General features: G+C 54.7%; 1 protein-coding gene and 1 long non-coding RNA gene across 3 annotated transcripts; both read left to right on the forward strand.

The window, feature by feature from the left end:
- Positions 1-6,345: 6,345 nt before the first annotated feature.
- On the forward strand, positions 6,346-17,504 carry RHBG (Rh family B glycoprotein). 2 transcript variants are annotated; one of them, XM_058660429.1, is made up of 10 exons: positions 6,346-6,552; positions 11,411-11,597; positions 12,074-12,224; positions 12,381-12,528; positions 14,522-14,688; positions 14,975-15,112; positions 15,249-15,382; positions 16,081-16,202; positions 17,104-17,177; positions 17,379-17,504. In XM_058660429.1, exons 1-10 carry the CDS (start codon positions 6,387-6,389, stop codon positions 17,442-17,444), a joined length of 1,353 nt encoding a protein of 450 aa, XP_058516412.1. In that variant the 5' UTR covers positions 6,346-6,386; the 3' UTR covers positions 17,445-17,504. The 2 variants fall into 2 exon arrangements, with proteins under 2 accessions (XP_058516412.1, XP_058516413.1); XM_058660430.1 differs by lacking the exon at positions 16,081-16,202 and having other exon boundaries at positions 17,379-17,487.
- Positions 17,505-17,536: 32 nt separating this feature from the next.
- Positions 17,537-18,409, forward strand: LOC131479513 (uncharacterized). Its single transcript, XR_009244922.1, has 2 exons — positions 17,537-17,787; positions 18,138-18,409. It is a non-coding gene; the product is annotated as an uncharacterized LOC131479513 (long non-coding RNA).
- The last annotated feature ends 1,479 nt before the right edge of the window (positions 18,410-19,888 follow it).

Below are 19,888 nucleotides of genomic sequence, written 5' to 3' on the forward strand. Positions count from 1 at the left end.
CCATCCTTGACTGCTTTCCCAGGTCACAAGCAGGGAGCTGGATGGGAAGTGGAGCTGTTGGGATACAAACTGGCACCCATATGGGATCCCTGCGGGTAGAAGGCGAGGTTTTAGCCATGAGGCTGTCATAACAGGCCTGGAACTTGAGTTCCTACCTCAGCATGTGGGAGACTTGCATGGAGTTCTTAACTCCTGGGTTTGGCCTGGCTCAGTCCTGGCTGGTGTAGACATTTGGGAAGTGAAGGAAAGAATCAGCAGATGGAGGAAAGTTCTTTCTCTCTGTCTCTGTCGTTTCTCCGTTGCTTAGCCTTTCAAAAAAATGCATAAACTAAGACAACTAAAGATTGAGGCCTGCTTTTCCATGTGTCAGGAAGTGAACACCATTCTCCCTAGGCCAGTAGCAGAAGAAACAGAAGGAAAAGAAAGAAATGGACATGTCCTATATGGACATGCTTCCTGGTTAGCCACAGAAATAGCCAAATCTCGGGCCCGGCGGCGTGGCCTAGCGGCTAAAGTCCTCGCCTTGAACACCCCGGGATCCCATATGGGCGCCGGTTCTAATCCCGGCAGCTCCACTTCCCATCCAGCTCCCTGCTTGTGACCTGGGAAAGCAATCGAGGACGGCCCAAAGCTTTGGGACCCTGCACCCACGTGGGAGACCCGGAAGAGGTTCCTGGTTCCCGGCTTCGGATCGGTGCGCACCAGCCCGTTGCGGCTCACTTGAGGAGTGAAACATCGGATGGAAGATCTTCCTCTCTGTCTCTCCTCCTCTGTATATCCGGCTTTCCAATAATAATAAATCTTTAAAAAAAAAAAAGAAATAGCCATCTCTCTCTCTCTCTCTCTCTCTCTCTCTCTGAAGATTCATTTTATTTCTTTGAAAGGTGGAGTTGCAGAGGGAGAAGGAAAAGCAGAGATAGGGAGAGATATTTGATCTTCTGGTCCACTTCCCAAATGGCCACAACAGTTGGAGCTGGGCTGTCCAAAGTCAGGAGCTTCATCCTATGTGGGTACAGGGACACAAGCATTTGGGCTCTCCTCTGATGCTTTCCCCAGGCACATTGACAGGGAGCTGGATCAGAAGTGGAGGAGCCAGGACTTGAACTGGTGCCCATATGGTATGCTGTCTCTGAAGGCAGCTGCTCTACAGCTTAGGCACAGTGCTGACTCCATAGCTGCATTTTTTAAAAGATTTATTTATTTTTTATTACAAAGTCAAATATACAGAGAGGAGGAGAAACAGAGAGGAAGATCTTCCATCTGATGGTTCACTCCCCAGGTGAGCCGCAACCCCTGGAGCTGAGCCAATCTGGAGTCGGGAGCTTCTTCCGGGTCTCCCACATGGGTGCAAGGTCCCAAGGCTTTGGGCCGTCCTCGACTGCTTTCCCAGGCCACATGCAGGGAACTGGATGGGAAGTGGAGCTTCCGGGATTAGAACCGGCGCCCATCATAGCTGCATCTTACACCAGTGAAGACCTCCTGCGTGTCATGCTCCTTGCATACACTGCCACAATGACCCCTGAGGCTAGTATGACTGTTTCTATATAACAGAAGGGAAACTGAGATTAGGGTACGATTAGTCACTTGTCTGAAATTTTTTATACACAGGGCTGCGACTCTGACTTCCAGCCCGATTTGCATTTAAAAACTTCTCCTCCTCCTTTTTTCATATTTATTTGAAAGGTAGAGTTAACAAATAGAGAAGGAGAGACAGAAAGAAAATTTCCATTTGCTGGTTCACTCCCAAATAACTGCAATGGCCAGAGGTAGACTGACTCGAAACTACAAGCCAGGAGCCTCTTCCCGGTCTCCCATGTGGTTGCAGAGTCCCAAGGCTTTGGGCCGTCCTCGACTGCTTTCCTAGGCCACAAGCAGGGAGCTGGATGGGAAGTGGGGCCGCCAGGATTAGAACCGGCGCCCATATGGGATTCTTGCGCATTCAAGACGAGGACTTTTAACCACTACACTATCGTGCTGGGCACAGAGCTAGATTGGAAACAGAGCAGCTGGGAATTGAACCGGTGCCCATATGGGATGTCAGTGCCACCGGTGGAGGTTTAGCCTGTGAAACACTATGGCCCCATGCATTTAGCTTCTGCCTTCCACTATCTTCTCAAGGCGTTTGCTGGTCAGGAATTGCCTTCCACCCCACACAGGAAAACCAGGTTTTATCTTGCTGCAACAGGGCTGCTGTGGGCCAGCTCCCCCATGGTGACATCCTGGGGATTTGCCACAACATCCAGTACATAGCAGGAATGCAAATGGAGCATGTGAAGTGAACAAGTGCATGAGGTCATAAACTGCTGGTCCAAAGGTTCTTCCCAAGGGTGGGAATGCGGGGCCCCAGCTCCCGTCATCCACCTCCCACGTCCTGAGAATACCAGCAGATGGCACACATCACGGTGTCTTTTTTTTAAATATGTTTTTATTTATTATTATTGGAAAGGCAGATATACAGAGAGGAGGAGAGACAGAGAGGAAGATCTTCCATCTGATCTTTCATCTCCCCAAGTGACCGCAATGGCTGGAGCTGAGCCAATCCAAAGCCAGAAGCCAGGAGCTTCTTCCAGGTCTCCCACAATGGGTGCAGGGTCCCAAAGCTTTGGACCATCCTCAATTGCCTTCCTGGATAGGAAGTGGGACTGCCAGGATTAGAACCGGTGCCCATATGGGATCCTGGCACATTCAAGATGAGGACTTTTAACCACTACACTATCACGCCGGCAGTGTCTTTCAAATGAGTAAGAATAAAGCTTAAAAACAGAGAAATTTTTTAAAAGATGTATTTGTTTTTATTGGAAAGTCAGATCTACAGAGAGGAGAGACTGAGAGAAAGATCTTCCATCCACTGATTCACTCCCCAAGTGGCTGCAATGGCGAGAGCTGAGCTGATCCAAAGCTTAGAGCCACGAGTTTCACTCAAGTCTCCCATGTGGGTGCAGGGTCCCAAGGCTTTGGGTCATCCTCTGCTGCTTTCCCAGGCCACACGTAGGGAACTGTTAGAGAAGTGGAGCAGCCAGGACATGAACTGGCACCCATATGGGATTCCAGTGTGTGCAAGGTGAGGACTTTAGCCACTAAGCTACTGAGCCATGCTGAAAAAAACAAAGAATTTTGCCCTCCTGCTCAACCAATCAGAGCAATAATAATCACCATATTTCCCCAAATGTGTAGAAACATGCCAGCAGTCTCCTGGCAGTTTTTTGGGATCTTCGGGAATCTTGGTAACAATTCCATAAGGGAAATTTACAATTCCCACAGATAGGGCCTGGAGGCATGGCCTAGCGGCTAAAGTCCTCGCCTTGAACACCCTGGGATCCCATATGGGCACCGGTTCTAATCCCGGCAGCTCCACTTCCCGTCCAGCTCCCTGCTTGTGGCCTGGGAAAGCAGTCGAGGATGGCCCAAAGCCTTGGGACTCTGCACCCGCGTGGGAGGTTCCTGGTTCCCGGCTCCAGATCGGCATAGCACCAGCCGTTGCGGTCACTTGGGGAGTGAAACATGGGACGGAAGTTCTTCCTCTCTGTCTCTCCTCCTCTTTGCATATCTGACTTTGTAATAAAAATAAATAAATCTTGTAAAAAAAAAACAATTCCCACAGATAAGGAAAACAAACTCAAAGAGGGTTCAGTGGCCTGCTGGAGGTCCTGTGGCAGAGATGCCATGAATGAAGACATGCTTGCTGCCCCTGGGGCACTGCTCTGTTCTTTTTCCTTCCCTACACACTGAAGGAACTAAAACAATCTCAAGTGGTTTGGGCCCCCTGATCCCGTAGAAAGCAGGTGACCCCAATACAGAGTAGTTCTAAGCAACCCTAAATCACTTGGTAACTTCAGGTACTTTGTCCCCAGAGACAACCAGGCCAGGCTGGGCCAGGGCAGGCAGCAGACAGTTAGCCCTTGGGCCACCCTTGCAGACACAGCCCTGTGCTGGAGCCTGCAGTAGAAGGTCAAGGATGGGGCAGACTTCAGGCAGGCTCCGCAGGACAGGAGCTGGGGATGGAGGAAGGGACCCTTCCGGGAAGCTTGGAGTGGAGGGAGGAGCGAGAGGTGTCAGAGGTGCCAGGGCCAGGGAGCCTGGTATCACTTGGCAGTTTTAAAGCACACCATGGACTGATCTTTCTGTAGTGCTTGGAGGGTAGCGGGCTAGGAGAGCCCTCCCAGTTGGTGGCCTTGGTGGGGAGCCTTGAGGGAGCAGTGTGTCTAGAGCAGGGGTCCCTCTGAATGGGAGAGAAGTAATAGTCTTTGCTCTCTGCTGGACCAGGGCTGATACTGGGTAACAGCCACTCCTAGTCAAAATATCAGGGTCAATGTGAACAGGTAGGTGAACAGCTACTGCCCAAAGGTCTCCAAGTGTGCCCTCCAGAGGGTGGCTGAGCTCTTCTGGCCCTTCTAAGGGGCTTCCTTGGAATCTGTTGACAATCTAACAATTCAAGGGCTGACACCTACATGGGCTAGGGGCTTCCCAGGACCCAGCCCCACCAAACAGCCCCAGGACCTGTATCAGACTAGACACTAAATGAATATCTATTGAATGAGGGAATGAAGGAATGAGCACCAGGGAAGAGGGAAAATCAGACCCTGGAGGAAGTGAAAGAGACCCAAGGGGAATCCCAGGTGAGAGAGTGATGTAGGAGGCTCAGGTCAGGCAGGTGGCTCCCAGGAGGGGCCGGGAAGGGCCAGTCCATTTTTCCTGTTCTCACGGGTTCTGCAGCTTGTAAAAATTGCCTCCCAGTACCTGTTTACTCCCCCTGCTTAGGCAGCCCAGAACAACCCCCACTCCCACCCAGTGCTCAGGGTTGGGCCTAGAGGAGCCTCCCCAGATGCGAAATCGCTATCCAGAGGCTGCTGGCAGGACAATTCCCCTGGAGCTGACCAGTAGCAACAGTCCCTGGGACTGGAGCCACTGAGGACCCCCCCACCCGAGAGCCTGCTCAGCCATAGAACCCTAATGTGCCCCAGTTGGGCATTTGCATGAGGAAGACCCGAGGCCTGGAATCCACACTGTGCTAGAGGCTCAAGTGGGCAGGGGTGCGGTGAAGTTGATGCTGGGGAAGTGGTGAAACTGGATGAAAATGACGCCCATCCCTGAGAAGGGACAGCCGGGTTCCTAGGAGTAGCCCCGCCCCACCTGGGCTCTGGCTGGGACCTGGGGCCACATCCTCTGGGAGGTGGCAGCTTTTCCTTCTGGCCTGGGTCTGTGACATCCTTGCGGACAGACGCCACCAGGCCCCTCCCCAAAACAGAGGGCGTGCCCTGCCACCAACCCTGCTCAGACGAGCTTAACCACCACTTCTCTAGAGCCTGCTGGGGACTATAGGTGTCAGAGCCACAGTGTTGGGGTCCCCATCCCCACTCTTCAGGGCTCTGCAGAGGCTCCGCTGCCACTGGGCACAGCAGCGCCTTCCCTTTCCTCTCCCCCAACCTTGGTTGCTTCCCCTGCCCAGCTCCCATCCGTGCCCACACCCCCTTTTCCTCCCCCACTTCCTTTAGTCCTTCCAGGTGGCCTTTACACATGACCCCTGGGGCACAAAGCTCTCTATCTCTGCCTCCTCTCATCTCTACCTGCTTAGGGGATGCACAGACCCTTCTGCCAGAGTGTCTCCCCTCCCCCACCTCCATGCTCCTTGAGGTCTCATACTTACCCCCAAGGTAACAGAGACCCTTGCAGGTGTCCATCTCCGACTTAGTCAGTGCCTCACTCCCAGGAATCCCCAGGCTCAGGTGGATGTGCACATCTTGCTGCTGACATGGAGGGCTCCAAAGCTGGAAGACCCTGCAGCCCCCGTCCCTTCTCTGCAGGTGCAGAGGAGGCCTGGCCTCTCCCCTAAGGCAGTGCGGGGAGGCCAGGTGCCAGCTCAGGTGTAGCCTGCTGCAGTGAAGAGGGGTACAGATGGGGCTCAGACTTTCCGACTGGGTTAATCATCAAGCCTGACAAGGCTTTTATCCTTCCGCTCCATCTCTGCCAGTTCTCAGGAGAAGAAAGATTGAGCAACTCCCCCCAACCCTGGCGTTAACCCTGCAGGGGCCAAGGAAAGTTGGGAGATGCTTGCAAATGAGTTGGAGGAGTGTGCACCCACAGAGGTGCCCCCAGAAGTGCTGGGCTGAGGCTCCCAGTCCTTGTCGCATGCCAAGTTGTAAGCCTGGTTCTAACCCCTGCTGCTCACACTGCTCTTCCTCACTTAAAGGGGCCCGGGAATGGACCTCCCGTGGACGTGTCCCTCTGTGGGCGGGACCTCCCCTTGCCATGGGCGGGCCCTTTTGTGGGGGTGTCTCCCCTGGGCGTGACCCCTGGGCAGGGCCTCTCTCGGGCTAAACCTGCCGAGCCTGCCCCAGCAGCGCGCGTCCTCGCCCACGCAGCCTTAGTGGTTTCATCGTCCCTGTCCCATGGCGGGCCGGCGACTGCAGCTGCCCTTGCTGTGCCTGCTCTTGCAGGGCGCTACCGCCATCCTCTTTGCCATCTTCGTCCGTTACGACCAGGAAACCGACGCTGCCAGGTGGCATTGGGGCAACCACAGTAACGCAGACAATGAATTTTACTTTCGCTACCCAAGTGAGTGCGGGTGAGAGTGTAAGGGGGGGGGGGGAGTTCCGTAGAGTTGGGGTGAAGGGTAATCCAGCAGCCACTGTGAGATGAAAGGGAAGGGACCCCATCCTAGATGCCCTCTGACCAGGGTCGCCCATGGCCCAGGTATTGTGCTAAAGTGAGGGTGGCATATGCATGACCTCATGTAGCCTAATGAAGCAGAAAAAAGGTGGGGAAACTGAGGTTTGGGGAGACCAGTGGGTGGTTCTGTATCATGCAGTGAGAAGTGGAGGAGCTGGGATTTTTCTTGTAAGATTAATTTATTTTTATTGAGAAGACAGTTACAGGGAGAGAGACAGAAAGATCTTCCATCCATTGGTTCACTCCTCAAATGGCCACAATGGCCGGAGCTGTGCTGATCCAAAGAAAGCCAGGAGCCAGGAGCTTCTTCTGGGTCTCCAAACTGCTTTGGGCCATCCTCGAATGCATTCCGAGGCCACAAGCAGGGAGCTGGGTGGGAAGTGGAGCAGTAGGGATACAAACCAGCACCCATATGGGATCCCAGCACTTGCAAGGTGAGGATTTAGCCATCGAGTCATTGCGCCAGACCCACAGGAAGACATTTTCTTTCTTTCTTTTTTCTCCCTCCCTGCCTCCCTCCTCCCTGCCTCCTTTCCTTTCTTCCTTCCAGATTTGTTTTTTATGTTTATTGGAAAGTCAGATATACAGAAAGGAGGAGAGACAGAGAGGAAGATCTTTCGTCCACTGATTCACTCCCCAAGCAGTCACAACGGCCAGAGCTGAACCAATTCAAAACCAGGAGCCAGGAGCTCTTCTGGGTCTCCCATATGAGTGCAGGGTCCCAAGGCATTGGGCCATCCTTGACTGCTTTCCCAGGCCACAAGCAGGGAGCTGGATGGGAAGCAGGGTGGCCAGGACACGAACCAGTGCCCATATGGGATTCTGGCGTGTGCATGGCAAGGACTTTAGCCACTAGGTTACTGTGCTGGGCCCAGGAAGGCATTTTCTAAATCACAGTTGTCTCCTCCCCATCTGAGCCAGGAGGCAAAGGATGCTTTGGTCTGCAGGACATGCATCCAAACCAGCACCTCCTATGAAAGCCCGCTGGCTGTTCTTCATCTCCTTTCAGGAGGCAAAGCTGGGGGCTGACTGGCCCCACCTCACTCTGGGCCTGAGCCCCAGCAGAACGAAGCTGGTGAGGCTGAGGCAGAGGATGAGGTAGACATCAGGACATGAAGCCCCAAGGTCCCCAGCCATCAGGACTGGAAGAGCCAGAGGATCTCCTTCTCCATGTCATTCCCACAGCAGCTGGATTCAGCACGAGAGCCACAGAGGCAGGCATCTGGCCCAGCCGTTAAGAACGTTGGGTCCAGCACAACAGTGTAGTGGTCAAAGTCCTCGCTTTGAACACACCGAGATCCCATATGGGCACCGGTTCTAATCCCGGCAGCTCCACTTCCCATCCAGCTCCCTGCCTGTGGCCTGGGAAAGCAGTCGAGGATGGCCCAAAGCCTTGGGACCCTGCATCTGCATGGGAGACGTGGAGGAAGAAGCTCCTGGTTTTGGCTTCGGATTGGCGCGGCTCCAGTCGTTGCGGCCGCTTGGGGAGTAAACCATCGAACAGAAGATCTTCCTCTCTGTCTCTCCTCCTCTCTGTATATCTGCCTTTCCAATAAAAATAAATAAATCTTTAAAAAATTATAAATGAAAAAAAATTTTTTGAAATGAATGTGCTTGTTGCTTCTGCATCCCACACTAGGAAGGGCTGGGTCCTGTCTCAGCTCCACACCTGGTACCAGCTTCTGGCTGAGGCACACCTTGAGATGGGCAGTGAGTGATAAGCTGATTGGCTGGGTCCCTGCCATCCATAAGCAAGTTTTGGCTTGGGTTTCAGGCTAAGTCCTGGGTTTGGCGCGGCCCACTGCCAGCTATTTGTGGGCCTGTAGGGGGCAATGAACCAATGAATATGAGATCTATCTGTCTCTCTCTGCGTTTTAGAAACATAAAAGAAGTGAGTCAAAAAATGTTAAGAATCAAAGCGCAGAAGCAGAAGGGCAGATGCTCCGGCCACCTGGAAACACAGAGGGTTGGACAGGGAGGAGGAGAAGGGAAGGGCCAGTCAGCGAGGAGCAGGAGGAAGTGAGCTGTGGTCCGAAGCTCTGACCTGCCTTCTTGGTCCCCTCCTGGGGCCTCAAAACCTTAATGTGAGAGCTCGGATTTCACCCTGTAACTGCCATGCCGGGCAGGCTTCCCTGTGCCATGAGGTTGCCAAGAGAGCCAACTGTGGGTTCCTACAGTCTTTTTTTTTTTTCCATTTGCATCCTTGTGGACTTCAAACCTGCCTGTGGGAGAAGGCTGGAGAAGAGGGCAGGGAGAGGTCCCAGGTCCTGGAGCTTTGATGAGCCAGGTCCTCCCCTGTCCCCAGGCCAGGGAAACGGGTCAGGGCCAGAGGGAGGTGTGCTCACTGGCCTTTGACTCGGGAGATGAAAGTGAATGTTGCAGCTGCAGCAGAGCCCTGCTACTGGCCATGGCCAAGGGGCCAGGAATGGCCCTCTGAGCCTACCTGGTCCGTGCCGCTCAGAGATGGAGAGAGAGCCAGAGAGGTCACGTCCCTGCCCGCCGTCACACAGCTAGCTACTAACACAGCCAACCAAGAAGCAGGGATCATGATTCCCCATGGACAGCCTTCCCCATGCACTGAAAGCCTCTGATTTTTTAAAAAGATGTATTTTTATTGGAAAGGCAGATTTATAGAGAGAAGAAGAAACAGAAAAATCTTCCATCTGCTGGTTCACTCCCCAAATGGCCACAGTGGCCAGAGCTGAGCTGAACTGAAGCCAGAAGCCAGGAGCTTCTCCTGGATCTCCCACATGGGTGCAGGATCCCAAGACTTTGGGCCATCCTCTACTGTTTTTTCAGGCCACAGGCGGGGAGCTGGACGGGAAGTGGAACAACCAGGACATGAACCAGTGCTTGCAAGGGGAGGATCAGCCATCTGAGCCATCATGCCGGGCCCTTCTGGGCTATATGATCTGGGTGGTTTGGGAGAGCAGACAGTTTTAGAGAAACAGTCAGTGTTGGGGACACATGGGGAAGCCAGCCGGCCCTCAGACTGGGGCATGTCCAACCCCTGCTTGCAAACTCATTTCCTGTCCTCGCCTTGATGCACACACAGACACACACACACATTCAAAGCCCAAAAGTTAGTTTCTCTCAAAGTTACTGATTGCATCCAAAGTTTAAAACTAATTTTCTGACTTGGTATCTCTTCAGACTAAATTAAAAAAATAAAAAGAGCACTGTGATTTGTTTTTCCTGTAGGATCTAAATGACACGAGGTCATTTAGAGCAAAACCGTGTGTACAGGGCAGATGTTAGGTGTGGCGGTGAAGGGCTGCATCCCGTTGTACGGTGCCTGGCTGCAAGTCTTGGCTCAGTTCCTGAATCCGGCTGCCTGCTAATGCGCACCCAGGGGATGGTTCACGTGGGGGCCTGCCACCCATATGGCAGACCTGGATTGCACTCAGGACTGCTGGTGTTGGCCTAGCCCAGCCTAGACATCATGGGCATTTGGGATCTACATCCAGTAGATAAGCACGCTCTGTCTCTGCCTGTCAAATACATTTGAAAAGAAAATTAAAAAAAAAAATTACATCTCACAGAAAGTGGAACTTAAAAAAAATAGAAGATAACTCTAATTTAAAAAAATTAAGGACCCGGCGGCATGGTCTAGCGGCTGAAGTCCTTGCCTTGAACACACCAGGATCCCATATGGGCGCCAGTTCTAATCCCGGCAGCTCCACTTCCCATCCAGCTCCCTGCTTGTGGCATGGGAAAGCAGTTGAGGACGTCCCAAAGCCTTGGGACCCTGCACCCGCGCGTGGGAGACCCGGAAGTTCCTGGCTCCTGGCTTTGGATCGGCACAGCACCAGCCGCTGCACTCACTTGGGGAGTGAATCATCGGATGGAAGATCTTCCTCTCTGTCTCTCCTCCTCTCTATATATCTGACTTTGTAATAAAAATAAATGAATCTTTAAAAAATTTTAAAAATAAAAAAATAAGAGGTGGGACTTCGTGTAATGGCTCACTGGCAAAAGGCTCACCTTGTAAGTGCTGCTGAGATCCCATATGGGTGCTGCTTCCTGTCCTGGCTGTTCCATCTGCCATCCAACTCCCTGCCTGTGACCTGGCAAAGCAGTGGAAGATGGCCCAAAGCCTTGGGATCCTATACCCACAATGGGAGACCCGGAAGAAGCTCCTGGCTCCTGGCTTTAGATCAGCTTAGCTCTGGCTGTTGTGGCCATTTGGGGAGTGAACCAGCAGATGGAAGATCTTTCTGTCTCTACTTTTCTGTAAATCTGATCTGCCTTTAAAAACAAAACAAAACACAAAAATGAGGTGGAGACTTTGGAGCAGGATGGATGGTGGTTAGACATCAAAAAGGACTTTCTAGCATGAAGAAAGGGTTGGAAGAAAAAAAAAAGCCTGAAAGGGAATTTTGAGCACAAGTTACACCTTCCGGCACCAGGGCTGGGGAACTGGGTGGATGGCGATGGGGGAGGAAGGAGTAGGGGCCTGGAATGAGCAAATGAACAGGGCAAAGGGCCCTATTCCCTTGCTCTGACATGGGGCAGCAGCCCTGTTCTGGGTCACGCTGCCCCAAGCCTGCTGACTCCGCGCAGGTGGCTCAGGGTTGCAAAGCTCCACCATGCCTGGGGGTCTTACAGGCTTCAGTGACACCCACACCCCGCAGCAGCCCCGGCTGGGGAGGGCTGGAGGCCCTGGCTGGTGGCAGGGTGGTTGATGGGTCCCAGCCCAACAACTCCTAAATGCCACCCTTCCACCGCCCCGTGTCCCCCGCAGGCTTCCAGGACGTGCACGCCATGGTCTTCGTGGGCTTCGGCTTCCTCATGGTCTTCCTCCAGCGTTACGGCTACAGCAGCCTGGGCTTCACCTTCCTCCTGGCAGCCTTCGCCCTACAGTGGGCCACGCTGGTCCAGGGCTTCCTCCGCTCCTACCAGGATGGCTACATCCCGGTGGGCATGGAGAGGTGGGCAGCGGTGTCTCCCCAAGCCCACGGGCGCCTCCCTGGATCGGGTGTTTAGCTCTGTCCATCCGTCCCGTCGCTGCCCCATTTCTTCTAGCAGCCTCCACCCACGCACATAGCCCCACCTCGGTTTTCTAGGGGTCTCCCCCACCCACTACCCAGGAGCTGTTGGGAGGACAGGGGGCTGGATGGGAAAGGATACGGGGGGGGGGGGGAGGAGCGGATAACAGAGCTCAAGACTCAAGTTCTGCTTCTGCCACGTACTGTAGGCAGTGTCAGTCAAAACCAACCAAGAAACAAAAAACAAAACAAAACAAAAGTCGGAGGGGACCCCAGGTGACAGCCAGGCCAACGCAAGCTGGGGCCCAGTTGCTTCTGCTGCCAGCCCTGCACCCCACGTGGCGCTGCCCCCTGTCGTGCCCAGCAGCAGCAACAGTAGCGAAACCTCCCTCTCTCTCTCCGCTCTCCCCCGCGCCCAGCATGATCGACGCTGACTTCTGCGCGGGCGCCCTGCTCATCTCCCTGGGCGCGGTCTTGGGCAGGACTGGGCCTGCGCAGCTACTTCTCATGGCCCTCCTGGAGGTGGCGCTCTTCGGCCTCAATGAGTTTGTGCTCCTCTGTCTGTTGGAAGTGAGAACCGGGCAGGGATGAGGAGGTGGCTGTGGGCTTGGGGTGGCGGGGCGCAGTGAGGGATACTGGGAGAGACTCCTCCCACGTGAGGGGAGGACCATGGGGCTGAGCAGGGGCGGCCCCTTCTTTTTAGCTTTCTCCCAACCCTGCCCCCAGGTGAGAGATGCAGGCGGCTCTATGACCATCCATTCATTCGGGGCCTACTTCGGGCTGGTCCTCTCAAGAGTCCTCTACAAGCCCCATCTGGAAAAGAGCAAGCACCGCCAGGGCTCTGTCTACCATTCGGATCTCTTTGCCATGATAGGTGAAGCCTGCTGAGGTGGGGTGGTACTTCGTGATGCCCACGTGGGAGTCCTGGGATGAGTTCCTGGATTTGGCCTGGCCCAGCAGCCCTGGGCATTTAGGGAGTGAATGAATGATGGGAATGCACTTGCTCACGCTCTGTGTCTCACGTGTAGCCCTCCAAAGTGCCCACACCGGAAGCAAGACCCCTTAGCCTGGCAAGCAGCCCCTGCAGGTGTCGCCCTCTTCCGCCCTTCTCCTTCCCTCTCCCCTTGCCTCACCTTTCCCACTCTAGCCCTTCCAGCGGCCCTTGTATCTGGGGCTGGGCATGCCTGGTTCCCTGGAGACCACCCTGGAGACCACCCTTGATGCTGTGGTGCTCTGAAGGACCCAACAGCCTTTGCACCCACAGAGCGCAGTGGAGGTCTCCACCCAGGAGCCCCAGAAACATGTCCTGGTCCTTCTCTGCATGCGTTCCCAGGCCTCTACTTGCCTGTCTCTTCCTAACCAACAGCTGGAAAAGGAGACCCATGGTATTTTTTTGTTTAAGATTTATTTTTATTGAAAAGGCAGATTTAGGGCCAGGCGTGGTAGCCTAGTGGCTATAGTCCTTGCCTTGCACGCACTGGAATCCCATATGGGTGCCGGTTTGTGTCCCAGCGGTCCCGCTTCCCATCCAGCTCCCTGCCTGTGGCGTGGAAAAGCAGTCGAGGATGGCCCAAAGCCTTGGGACCCTGCACCCACGTGGGAGATCTGGTACAGGCTCCTGGCTCCTGGCTTCAGATCGTCTCAGTTCTGGCCGTTGTGGCCATTTGGAGAATGAATCAATGGATGGAAGATCTTCTCTGTATAGCTTTCCAGTAAAAATAAAATACATCCAGGAAGAAAGAAAGAAAGAAAGAAAGAAAGAAAGGAAGAAAGAAAGATTGATTTACAGATAAAGGAGAGGCAGAGAGAAAGATCTTCCATTTGCTCATTCACTCCCCAAGTGGCCACAACGACCGGAGCTGAGCTTCAATCTGAAGCCAGGAGCCAGGAGCTTCCTCTGGGTCTCCCACGCGGGTGCAGGGTCCCGAGGCTTTGTTTGGACTTTCCTCGACTGCTTTCCCAGGCCAGAAGCAGGGAGCTAGAAAGGAAGTGGAGCCGCTGGGATATGAAATGGCATCCATATGGGATCCCAATGCATGTAAGCCGAGAGCTTTAATCACTAGGCTACCACACTGAGCTCAATCAGTGGTATTTTTCACAGGAGATATGCAATAGGGATCACAGCTCCTGTTCCTATGGTAAGGACAGAAGCTGCATTAAAAAAAAAAAAAAAAAAAGAAAGAAAGAAAGATTAAGAAAAAGGTTTATTTTTATTTAGGACCTACCTATTGTGATGGCTCAATGACTAAATCCTCACCTTGCAAGTGCCAGGATCCCTCTGAGCACCAGGTTGTGTCCTGGCTGCTCCACTTCCCTTCCAGCTCCCTGCTTGTGGCCTGGGAAAGCAGTGGAGAATGGCCCAAAGCCTTGGGACCCTGCACCCTTGTGGGAGACCCGGAAGAAGCTCCTTGCTTTAGATTGACTCAGTTCTGGTCTTTGCAGCCACTTGGGGAGTGAACTAGTGGTCCATCCAGGGCACCCCAAGCAGAGGCCCTGGCTGAACATGGCAGGTTGCGCCCTGGCCGGGGGCAGTTCAGCTTGAAAAATTGTTTTCCTGCTGAGGACCTAGAACAGTAAAACCCCCTCTGCTTTTTTTTTCCTTTTCTAACATGAAAAATTCAACACAGTGGTTTTCTTTCAAGTTGGGACCCTTCAGTGCCTGCCATCTGTTGAGTGCTTAGTACTTGCTAAGCACTGGACCAGGCATCACCTTGTTTGGTCTTCCTTTTAGAAGTGTCAGTCCTACTTTGTGGAGGGGGAAAGCTGAGGCTGCTGAGAGCAGGTGGCTTGCCTGCTGTGTCACAAGTCATACCTTCTATGGGAGCCATTGATTCCCTCACCCCCCACCTGCCTGGCCCACCCCTTAGGGACCATGTTCCTGTGGATATTCTGGCCCAGCTTCAACTCAGCGCTCACATCGAGGGGGGCTGGGCAGCCCCGGACGGCCCTCAACACATACTACTCATTGACCGCCAGCACCCTCAGCACCTTTGCCTTGTCAGCCCTGGTTGAAGAGGATGGGCGGTTGGACATGGTATGGGGTCGGGGGAGAGGAAAGAGGGTCTGAGGGGGACAGGGAACTCTGACACCCCACATGGGAGAGTCTCCAAGACCAGAAGGACATAGAAGGCATAGGGGGCTCTGCCTGCCCTGGCAGGGATGGGGTGGGGCCAGAGGGGTGGGAGGTGACCTGAAAAGAGCAGGTTGTTGGTTAGGTGGTGGGGGACTTCCAGAAGCCCCTCTGGGAGCTGAGCTGAGGTGAATATGAGGCTGAACATCTGGAAATGGTTCCTGTGTCTTGCTCTTTTCTGCTCCCACAGGTCCATGTCCAAAATGCAGCGCTGGCAGGGGGTGTGGTGGTGGGCACTGCCAGTGAGATGATGCTGACCCCATTTGGCGCCCTGGCAGCCGGTTGCCTGGCTGGGGCTGTCTCCACACTGGGGTACAAGTTCTTCACGGTAGAGTTGCTTCTTGGACCCTGGGTTGAATGTGCAGTACCTTTGCTGCTATGTGTCCCGTGCGCCCAGGGTTGTGGTGTGGGGGCTGGTGATGGGAGAGGGAATGCCAAGGCTGATGAGCCATCATGTCCTCCAGCCCATCCTTGAATCAAAATTCAAAATCCAAGACACATGTGGTGTTCACAACCTCCACGGGATGCCAGGCATCCTGGGGGCCCTCCTGGGGGCTCTTGTGACTGGACTGGCCACCCATGATGCTTACGGAGATGGGTGAGTGTCCCTCATTGCATACTTCAGTCACCCTTCCAGCGCTACTTTCCTCACTCTTCTCTGTGGGCCAATGATATGTTGTGTCTGCTTCTATCTATTCCATCCACTCAGCTATCAATCTACTCACCCATCCATCCATCCATCCACCCATCCATCCACCCATCCATCCATCCACCCATCTACCCATCCATCCATCCATCCATCCATCCATCCATCCATCCATCCATCCATTCATTCATCCATCCCACTAATCCACCTATCTGTTCAACCATCCATCTTCTGGAGCCAAAGAAACTGCATCGGAAGAGGCCAACTTGGACACTCCCTCCCGGCCCTCAGTCAAGTGCAGTGGGAGGTTATCCAGGAGTGTTGAGTATTACTAAAATGTTGGCAGAGTGAAGTGACTGTTAGGATGTCTATTTTTGCACATCAGAGGAAAGGCAGGCGTGAGTGACCTTCAAATCGAATCTTGAGGGGTGTGAGGGTGCCTGCTGGCCTGGAAGGGAGGGAGGGCATTCAGGCTGTGGGTCTGCCCAAGCACAGGCCTGGATGTGGTGGACCTCAGGCTCCCTAGAGGCCCTTCTGACTCTTTGTGCCCACAGTAAGTGTCCCGGTGCAGCAGTCAGCCCTGCCCTGTGCCCCATTCCCACGTGCCCTTCTCACAGCCCCTGCCTCTGCACAATGACCTCTCCTCGCAGCCTACAGACTGTGTTCCCGCTCATCGCAGAGGGCCAGCGCAGTGCCACCTCTCAGGCCGTATACCAGCTCTTTGGGCTGTTTGTCACGTTGGTCTTTGCCTCCGTAGGTGGGGGCATTGTAGGTGAGTGACCTCGGCTAGGACAGTGAGCGACTGGCAGGAGAGCCTGGCAGGGAGGAAGAAGGAGGAGGGATGGGGGACGCTGTGGGGAAAGGCCAGAGGGTCCCTTGACCTTGATGTTGATGCATTCCTTTGGATAGGTGTTCAGAATTCACTTGGCACCAGGTGATGGGCTGGATTGTGGGTTCAGGGGTGACCTCCATCATGTGGGGAGGTGCTGGTGGGTGCCAAGGGAGGCTGGGGACCCCCTCCGGGGACGCTCAGCTGGGTGCGACTCCCCTGTGCTGCTCCCTCTGCCCGCTAGAGGGCAGTCTAGCCTCAGGCTGAGGCCCAGAAGGGACACGCTGAGCCAACTGTGACAGCCCCAGCAGCTGTGAGGGAAGGAGCGTGTCTGACTCACCCGGGCTAGGCCAGGGCACACACAAAAAAAGAAAGCCTTCCTCCCACAGGGGCAGACCGCCCTCAGCCCTGGGCCCTGGGCCAGGCAGTCCTTCCTGCCAACTGGCCCCTGGCCTCTGACTCAGTATCCCTGCTCGCCCACTTTCGCACACACACACAGTCCTTAGTAAGCAATCACTCTTCAGGCCCCTCCTGGGTGGGAGGCTGTGGAGAACTGGGTCGCTTCATGACAGAATCGTGACTTAGTCCGTGACCATCTGGTGCAAACTTGAGCAGCCTGACTTGCATCTGAAGTATGGGGAGGTATTCAGCTCGCAGGGCGGCTGGGCTTTGCTAATGGGGCCTGGCACCTCATGACAAGTGCAGCTAGACCTTTCTGAGCCAGGCACCTCTGGCCATATGCTCCACCCCTAACTTGCCTTCCTCCCCCCACCTCCACCCCAGGGCCTCTCCCATGGTGACAGGAGGCAGAGCCTCGGCCTCACCTAGCCCCTGCCCCCATCAGGATTCCTGCTCAGGCTGCCCTACCTGGACGCACCTTCTGACTCCCAGTGCTACGAGGACCAGATCTACTGGGAGGTGAGATGCAGACGCTGCAGCCTCATTCCTGCATGGCCCCTGTGCCCCCTCACCCTGCCTGGCCTGCCTGCCCCAGGCTCTGGGCTCCAGCTCACCCTTTTCCTTCCTTGCCTGCTCCTCCCCAAGGCTACACACCCACCCGTCTGCCCAGTCTGTGATCTGTGCCAATTCACTCTCCCATACCCCCATCCCGCTTCACAGGTGCCTGAGGTGCATGATGAAGCCCAGGAAGCTCTGAGAATCGAGGAGGCTGACAGTCAGGCCTGAGCTGCTGCAGCCCCTGCAGGCCCCACGCTTCTGGTGTAAAGTGGTACCTGTTAGGGAGTGGGGCGGGCAGGGGGATTAAGGAGAGTGCTCATCTGGCCCCTGTACCTCCTGTGGCAAGCAAGAAAGTCAGAAGGGGCCTCCCTGCCAAAGGCAGCTTCTCCCCAGGAAGATGGTGGAGGGACAGGGCTGTGATGGGGAAGTGGAGGTGGGTGTGGGAGACGGAGCCTCAACAGTCATCCTGGTCCTGCCCATTGAGAAGTGTGGGCAAAAGAACCCAATGGGAGGAGCCAACCTGGTGATGCAGCAGACTGAGCCTGTGCCTGTGGTGCCAGTATCCTGTAAGGTGTCGGTTCAAGGGCCCAGCGGCGTGGCCTAGCAGCTAAAGTCCTCGCCTTGAACGCCCTGGGATCCCATATGGGTGCTGGTTCTAATCCCGGCAGCTCCACTTCCCATCCAGCTCCCTGCTTGTGGCCTGGGAAAGCAGCCGAGGACGGCCCAATGCTTTGGGACACTGCACCCGCGTGGGAGACCTGGAAGAGGTTCCTGATTCCTGGCTTTGGATCGGCGCACCAGCCCGTTGCGGCTCACTTGGGGAGTGAATCATCGGATGGAAGATCTTCCTCTCTGTTTCTCCTCCTCTCTGTATATCCGGCTTTCCAATAACAATAAAATCTTTAAAAAAAAAAAAAAAAGGTGTCGGTTCAAGTACTGGCCGCTCTGCTTCCCATCCAGCTCCCTGCTTATAACCTGGGAAAGCAGCAGAGAATGGCCCAAAACCACGGGACCCTGCACCTGTATGGGAGACCCAGAAGAAGCTCCTGGCTCCTGGTTTCAGATTGGTTCACTCTGGCCATTACAGCCACTTGGGGGAATGAACCAGTGGGTGAAGATCTTTTTCTCTCTCTCCTTCTTTCTATGTAACTATGTCTTGTCAATAAGAATAAATAAATCTTTAAGAAAAGAGGGACTCAATGGGAGACTCCAAATAGCTGTTAACCCTTCCCCACATGTCTGACAGTCATGGTGAAGACCAAGGCCAGCCTCTCAAGGGATGAGCACTGCAGTGGCCTCCGAGGCTCAGCACTCCGCTCCGCTCATTTTTATTTGTACCCTGGAAACACGGGAAGTTCCTCCTGTCTTCTAACTTATGGTATGACAGTCTCGGGGTTGACAAGGGACTTTGGAGGTGACACAATGCCACCTGCTGGGCTCCAGAGACACCCTCTCAGATGGCATATCCCACATGGGTGCCCTACGTGGATCTTCCCATCTCCAGTTCATCACTTGTTGGAAAGCCTGCCTGTTACAGGACAGCTTGGAGACCTAAGCCATGCTGACTTTCGCCTTGGGCTGCCCCTGAGTTTTACAGGGCCAGGAGGGGCATATGAATTGCTTCTTGCCACAAGCCATCACCTGGGAGCCACCTTAGGTCCCTAAGGTCCTAAGGCTCAGGAGAGGGCCACTAGAAAGGGCCTGTGTTAATAGGCAATGGCAGAGGACCAGGAAGGCCGACCGTGCATCTTTATTGGCTTGACATCATTTCACCACCAGAGGGTGCCACAGACCCAGCAGAGACGGATGTAGCCACCATGTAGTCCGCTATGGGAAAAGTACTCCTTCCAGCCTGACCCCTTCTGGCAGGCTTTAGCCCTGGTCTTCCAGCATTCATACCCTGCGAGGCTTTCTGGGGACTCGCCCCTGCCACTGCATGTCTGGGCGGGGGGGGGGGGGAACTCGTGATGGGGTGGGGTTCAGATCTGCCAACCAACAGACTCCAGCCCCCCGCCAGAGGACTGGAGCTTCCTTCCAAACCAGCTCCTCCCCTGCCTATTGCTGCCTGTCCCCTAACCACTGACCAGAGCCCAGAAGAGATGCAGGCTCAGGCCATTCAGATGCACGCAGGGAGGTAGCGGGCCCTCTTGGCTCTGGGGCCAGGGGCCAGGCTCTGTCTCCCCCAGTTGACCCTGGAGGGTGACAGAGATCAAACACAGGGGAAGAGCCAAGAAGGATGAATCCCCCAGGGCAGTCACTGGTCTCCCTGGGCCCTGTGGCTCCCATCCCCTATCTTCCTTCCATCACCGCTGTCCCGCCCACTGCTGGCCTGGACGGGTGTGTTGGGAGTGGGGGTGGGGGAACAGATCCCTACACTGAGGTAGAAAGGTGACTACGTACGTGATCGCCAGAGGGCTGTCCTGCCATCCTTTTCTGGGGGGACCCATCCTCCATTCTACCCCAGCCCTAGGGCAGTTCCAGGTACACCCTGCCACCTTGCCCTGGTCCCAGAACACTGAGAGGAGACTCTCAGGAAGGGGATTGGTGCTCCAAGTGCAGGGCGAGCCCCTTCCAACTGCAGCCTGTTCTGGGTGCGGAGAGCTATGAAGCTCTCATGGTCTCATGGCCCCAACATGTTCCCACCCAACCCCCTCCTGCCACAGCTGCTTCCC

Source organism: Ochotona princeps, chromosome 2, assembly GCF_030435755.1.
Source record: "Ochotona princeps isolate mOchPri1 chromosome 2, mOchPri1.hap1, whole genome shotgun sequence".
Taxonomy (NCBI): Eukaryota; Metazoa; Chordata; class Mammalia; order Lagomorpha; family Ochotonidae; genus Ochotona; species Ochotona princeps.

Excerpts from the sequence above, each read along its gene's own strand:
- RHBG (XM_058660429.1), top strand. The coding sequence starts at position 6,387 with ATGGCGGGCCGGCGACTGCAGCTGCCCTTGCTGTGCCTGCTCTTGCAG. Across the intron at positions 11,598-12,073 it reads ATCCCGGTGGGCATGGAGAG|CATGATCGACGCTGACTTCT; the intron begins GTGGGCAGCGGT and ends CCCCGCGCCCAG. Across the intron at positions 17,178-17,378 it reads AGGACCAGATCTACTGGGAG|GTGCCTGAGGTGCATGATGA; the intron begins GTGAGATGCAGA and ends CCCGCTTCACAG.